The sequence below is a fragment of the Arachis hypogaea genome, chromosome 2 (genome assembly GCF_003086295.3).
Source record: "Arachis hypogaea cultivar Tifrunner chromosome 2, arahy.Tifrunner.gnm2.J5K5, whole genome shotgun sequence".
Taxonomy (NCBI): domain Eukaryota; kingdom Viridiplantae; phylum Streptophyta; class Magnoliopsida; order Fabales; family Fabaceae; genus Arachis; species Arachis hypogaea.
The window spans coordinates 92,980,195-92,987,086 of record NC_092037.1 but is presented as its reverse complement, the minus strand read 5'-3'; the positions used below and the strand labels follow the sequence as shown (position 1 = coordinate 92,987,086).

Genomic DNA, 6,892 nt, shown 5'->3' with positions numbered 1-6,892 from the left:
TTTGGGATGGCCCATTTTCAAAGAGAAGATCTGCCAGTGTATTTATATATGTATAGTATAATATAAAGTGACTATATATCCCTATTAATAGGTTAATACTCTAGCAATTTCAAACTTTGATTATTTATTAATACAATATAGGTCTAGCTAAAATATAATTGACGGCAACATATAATATATACAAGTTTATATCTACCCAATATCATACTATAAAATGTATAAATTATGCATAAAGGCAATTACAAATTACAAGAATGAACATATTTACATACACAAATATAATACCTCACACACAGAAAAAAGGTAGACTAATGGACATATATATCCACATATAACATAGTACTATATATATGATTATATTAATATATAAAATTAAGCATTGGATTATTCAGACCATGTAATTTGAAGTCCACCCCAATTATCCTTAGGGACACCTAAGGCTTCCCACACAGCCTTTGATGCATCAACAATGTTGTTAGGGCAAGGTGGTTGGTAATCATGGTCAGCATCACAACCCATGGTTGAGTCACACTCATCCACCACCATTGCCTCAACACTTCTTCCATTCCCATGAATGGTGATCTTCTTGTGACACCTACTCTTGTGGTTGAACCATCCGGTCGAGAGTGCGACAACCGGCGTATCATCTGAATGATACTGATTGTCGCACTCTGAAGGGCCACCACCGTCGCCGTCCTTCTCGAAACTATTAAGGGTGAGATATGCCTTCGTGTGAGTAGTCACCTGTGGCGAACATTCATATGTTGTGTACATCTTTCCTTGTTTACAACAATCCGAATCGTTTTCTTGGTTGCATTGCCCTGGAGGGGGCTTTTTCCCTTCAATTCTGCCGCTAGGGCGACATTGTTGTGCCCTAGAAGAATACAAGTAGTTTGTTATGAGAAGAAAACATAGTAGTAAGAATGATGCCTTTGAACCAAAGTTATTCTTCATTTTCTCTATGAATTATTTGTGTTTATTATACTTTTGATGGATATGGAGAATTGTGAAGCTATACATATATATAGAGATAAAGATTTCTTCAATAATCCTCATCAACTAAAACATTTGGCTTTGACCATTGAAGGATAGAACAAGGGTCAATGCTTGATATTATACACCTAAGAACTATATAGGATAGTTTTTTGGTGAAAGAACATTATGTTTTGCACCGACGTAATAGGCCGAAGTGACAAGTACATGTAGGATCGGGTTAGAGTTTTAAATCGATAGATAATTTAATATTTTAATATGTAACAGAATCTTTATTAATATCGTAACTATTATTCACATTATTGTGACCATATATTAGCAGATGCGCGTTACACAATTTAAAACAATGGATATATAGTAGTTGGATTTTATTTATTACTTTATTTATCTCATTTTTTTCCTCTAACATTTGGTTACTGTGCTAAGAGAAAAAGTAGTCAAGGACAAAAAGATGTTTAAAGAAAGAGTTCGGTGTCAAATGATGATGATATTAGAGACTCGCTTTTATTGTCTCACAATCTCTCGCTTATTTTTTATCTCATAACTTAAACCAAGTAGGAGACAAATTATTGGTTCACTTCTGATTTTGAATTACGGCAAGCTAAGTTTATGTCAATTTTGTTTCATTTCCAATTCCGTTGATGATAAGTTCATGCATGACACATTTTGAATACTATATTAGCTTGTAAGTTTAAGTGTTGAATACAAACTTGTTCTTCTTATTAATATATTATATGTAAGGATAGATGGCTCTAAGCAACAATAACGTTATGGAAAAGTTTAGGGGCACCAGTTTTGTTGAATTTTAGCCAGCATGTAACCAGCAGAGAAATGTGAGTAATCGGATGAAATCTCACATCAATCTTACACCATTAAATTATCATTGATGGCTATTTGCTAGCTACTAATCACAAAAATTACTGGTCCTAGCATTGCTCTAATGTTATTACTATGATGATAGGATCACATTATTATTAGTGACTATGAAAATCAAATCGTAATATTAACCATGTAAATTTTGGTAATGTTGGTTTATTTTGCAAAAGGTAAGTTTTATGGAACTATGAATGAGTAACATTTTTGTCCAAGGCAGCTGATCAATTTAAAAATGACCAAACATGTGATTAAGTACATTATTGCAGTTCAGACATCCAACAGAGAAAAGCTCAAGGCCCATTTGATGTTATCATCCCATGCCTGTGGCACGGGGAGGCCCAATAAGAGTCTAAGAGATACTCTAACCGATCGAGACTCAAATAATCTTAACTATTATTTGTCCAAAAATAAAAATTACTATTCAGTTCACATAAATTGGGTCTTATTTCGAAGTGATCGACATGTATCCGATTCGACTTAGAAAGCATGTTAGAGGCTTCTCACTAGCCAGATCAACTATGGGGCATTTCTCTACTCAACCACTTGCCTTTAGTTCATCTATAAAACTGTATTTGGAAGGAAGACTGAAATAAAGAGATAAAAATTAAAAATTAAGGATAAAAAAATTAAGATTAAATTAAGTTTCTATATTGTGTTTAGTATAAAATGTACTGGACTTAGTTACTTCTATGAAGATTGGAAGATAAATTTAGAATTTAAAATGTTAAATGAGAATATTTTTAAAAAGAAATATTATTAAAATTTTAGCCTTCAATTCTATAAATTTCAGTTTTTTCTGTCCATACTTTTTAAAAAGATTGAAAACGCTAAAATTTTATGTGAAATTTTAATTTCTGACCACTAAATATAACACAGTCTCAGTTCTTAAGTTGCAGTTTTTAAAAACAAACACCTCCAAGTGAGGATTAATACCAAGTTACACATATTCTACTCATACACCCAAGGTTTTGAAAACCGGACTGGAACGGCTGGTTCGACCAGTTTAATTGCGAACCGGAAATGCATATGGTCCGATCTTCCTGTATTAACCGGCAGGGAGAAAACTGCGAAAAAACCAGTGAACCGGTTAAAAACTGGCCGGTTGGACCGAACTGGTGACTGGCCGGTTCTTCTAAAAAACTTAAACGGCGCCTTTTTAATGATTTTTTAAAAAATAAAAAAACTGAAACCCGACCCGCCCGATCCGTTACCACTCGGAACCCCCTTCTTCCCCATTCCCAAATCCCAGTCTCACACTCTCACTGTCTCTTACTCTCACACCCTACCCTAGCCCTCTGAACCATTCGAAAACCCCAGCCCAGTCGCCACCGCCGTCATCGGGGTTTGCAGGTCGTGACCGCCACCACCGTCGCGTGGTCTCTTCTTCTATTCATTCATCTCAGTCTCACTCCAGATTCTAGGCGTGAACGGTGAACCCTAGCCCCTTCTGAAGCATTCGAAAACCCCAGCCCAGTCGCCACCGCTATCGCCGGGGTTTGCTAGTCGTGCCCTCCACCACCGTCGCGTGGTCTCTTCCCCAGTTCGCCCATTCATTCATCTCAGCCTAGCCCCTTCTGAAGCATTCCCAGGCTCCCAGCATCCCCGTGGTCCTCAGGCTGCCATCACCGTCGCCTACTCCTCAGCACCGCTGCTTCGTCTTCGCTGGCCTCTCCCTTCGTCGTCGCTAGTCTTAGCTTCGTCAGCACCCAGGTGAGTGAATCCTCTGTTTCATCTTCTTTGTTTCAACTTTCAAGCTTTCATCTTCTATTTTAGAAATTAGAATGTATGGTTCTGATTCCACCTAATGTTGATGTTGTATTATTTTGGTATTTTGCTGCTTTGCAATTTTGGTGTTTTGCTGCTTTGCAATTTTGTTGTTTTGGTGTTTTTCAGGGAATTGAGGTTTTTCAGTTTTTGTTTTCATGGCTGAATGATATATGCACTAGGCAGAATTGTGTTGTGTTGAATGGCTGAATGCTGTAGGCACTAGGTTGAATTATGTTGTGTTGAATGGCTGAATAGGCAGAATTGTGTTGTGTTGAATGATGATGTTGTGGCTGTTTTTAATTTAATTGTGTTGTGGCTGTTATTAATTTCAGTTATGGAAAATAGTATTAATCAAGAAGCAACTGCTGATAACATGCCTGTCGATCCTCCTATTTCGAATGATGATGTTGCTAATCCTAATTCCCGTAGTGCTAACGATAGTCAGTCACAAGGTTCTTCTAACCTTAGGGGAAAAACAGATTTAGCTTGGATGTGTATTTATAATTTATTTATTATTCTATTTTAAAACAATTTTTTCAGTTGAACCACCAGTTGAACCGGTTAGACCAGTAAATCAGTAAACCAGTGACTAGAGCGGTTTGATGACCGGTCCGATTTTCTGAACCTTGGTTGTTAGGCTTTGATGGTAGGAGTATATGGTTGTCTGTAATGATGTGTTTAATGATGTAATGACAAATCTAATATTTTCCTTTAGGGAGTTAAATAGTGGTTTACGTTGTAGCATAATAATGCTTTCTTAAGATGGTGCAAATATCATTTCATCTTTGCTAAACTAACAAAGTATTGCAACCAAAACATTAATTTCGTAATATTTAGTCATGTATTTGGCAAAATAAAATTATTAATCTTTACCGTAATATTTCTAATTCATAGTAGATTTGGCCAGTGGTGTGTTGAAAATTGACGAAAACAGCGAGGAGGAGAAGAGTAAGAAGATTTTAACTTTACTTGACTGAAAAGTGATGAGACAAAAGTCTGTCATTGGCACACTTTGCGCTATATAAATCGTGCCGCTTGCATTTCTCATATCATATTGAAGGTTGTGGTAGGCTTAGAGAAGGGGGTTGAATCTATACCTTCCTTTTTGCAGTTGTTATAACCCTTTTTAAACAAAACTTTCAAATCTGATTCTGTTTGTACTCAGCAGCGAAAATTTATGAGACAATTTATTTTTGTCTCATGAACATCAGAAAAACAGAACACAGCAGAGAAGAGAAAAGCTAACACCAGCATATATCCTAGTTTGGTTGCCTTGTGCTATGCAACCTACGTCCAGTCTCCTCCACAACAATGGAGGAATTTCCACTATAGTTAAAAGTATTACATACACCAATTTCACACTCAAGTTCTAACCTAACTTGACATTAGCTATGCTAACACCTAACTATTCACTCTTAGTGCTAACCCAACTAAGAAAGGGATACCAAACAGGTACAAGATACAAGACACTTAACCAACCTAAAGAAATCAAGAAATAACTGTAGGCTTTTCTCTCAAGTGTATCACTCAGCCTTTTTCCACTCATGGCTTTTACTTGAGCTTTCTCACAATGCCTTTTCTCACAAGAAATTACAGAAAGATAAACATAGAAAAGTACATTACAATCAGTAAAACATAAAGGAAATTGACTTCAGTATATGTTCTATGCGAAAACCAGATTAGCAAGCCTCTGATTCAGTTCTTCATACTGGCGGAATGCACCTTTGATTAGGATACACTGTCCAGTTAGTTGAACTTTCTCAAAGAACACTTCTCAGAACAAAACCTCAATACTCTGGTTAACTCTCCTTGTCTTCTGAGTGAGCACCCAACTTCTTTTATCTCCTTGCATGTTTCTTGGTTCTTCTTCCAAGGTCAACACCTTGAGCCTTGAGCTTCACCAACCCACAGATTCACTTTTTCTCCTTAAACCTTAGAGTAGAAACTTTTTCTTCTGACTCCTTCATCTTGGCCGAAAGCCGTAACATAGCAACCACAAAACTCTTCTAGTGGTCAACTTAATCTGGACCCTTGAAAACCAACTTGGTCCCCAAGTCATGTTTAAGACCGTGGATACACAGCAGATTGGGGCTGAAGGCAACTTTCCCTTGAATGCCATTTTTGGACTTGCAGAGAGTTGGGAAGAAGAAAAGAAGATCTGATGCATGGAAGAGGAAATAGTTTACCTTTAATCTTGACCTAAGCTTGATTTGGTTTATTCTGGATGATTAGACTTCGACCTCTCAAGCTTGATCTTTCTCTTTCTTTCTTCTTCTGTGAAGGGCGTGTGGAAGAAGCTCTTTCTCTTTCTCTTTCTTACTTTTCTGAAACTTTGATTTGACTAAGACAACAGAGAGAGGAGCGTTGCTTTGGTGAGAGCAAGATGGAGGGAAATGAAATCAACTCGGGCTTGGATCAGACATCCATTAAGCAACCCGTTTGATTTTGGCTTTGTTTCTTTTGGGCTTTGCTTGTTTAACCAGCACACCAGTCTTGCTGATTGCTTTACATTCCATTTGGGCTATTGAATTTTGGCCTGCAATAATAAACAATTAGTAATAAGTAATTATAATTAATCAACACTAATTATTTATTTTGCCCAAAAATAATGTTTGTCATCACTAATTAATTTAGTTGATTTCTCAACTCAACAATCTTCCCCTTGATGACAAATATGATATAAGCAATAATCAAAAGGAAACAAATTTGAGTAGATTTAGAAACTCCCTTTGATTTTTGTTATTTGATTTTATGTTGCTCTCCCTTTCCTTTTCAGAATTAGCTCCCCCTGGATTTATGCTTTCCTCTTTGTTCCTGTTTACATATGCTTATATGGAGCCAAACATATGCTATATACTTATTCACAATATTTGCAAACATTTGCAAGTCAAGATTATTAAAATCTGCAGTAGTCAAACTAAATCCACAAAAACAGTAATCAAAAGCAACTTCAGTCAATTTTGCATTTAGTATTCCAGAATTGCACCTATTACTCCCCCTTTTGTCATCAAGGGTGGGAAATAAGTAAAGTTAACAAAAACAGCACCTTAATTCCTGCAAGAAAAGATTAGATCACAGTCCAAAGTTTTGACTATTCTAAAAAAGCAACAGTGTTTAGAGTTATTACAGTCATCCGAGATAGAACAGTTCAAAAGTAGCAAAATAAACAGAGTTCATGACACAAAATGAGACCACAACAGCAGCAGTATTCATGAGACAAAACTTAGGCATCAGAACCATTCCCCTCCGAAACAGC

At 36.5% G+C, this 6,892-nt stretch overlaps 1 protein-coding gene across 1 annotated transcript; it reads right to left on the bottom strand.

Annotated features, from left to right (window-relative positions):
• Nucleotides 1–291: 291 nt before the first annotated feature.
• LOC112728276 (kiwellin-1-like) lies at nt 292–1,127 on the bottom strand. The gene has a single exon (XM_025778350.2). It carries the CDS (start codon nt 952–954, stop codon nt 385–387), a length of 570 nt encoding a protein of 189 aa, XP_025634135.1. The 5' UTR covers nt 955–1,127; the 3' UTR covers nt 292–384.
• Nucleotides 1,128–6,892: the final 5,765 nt, after the last annotated feature.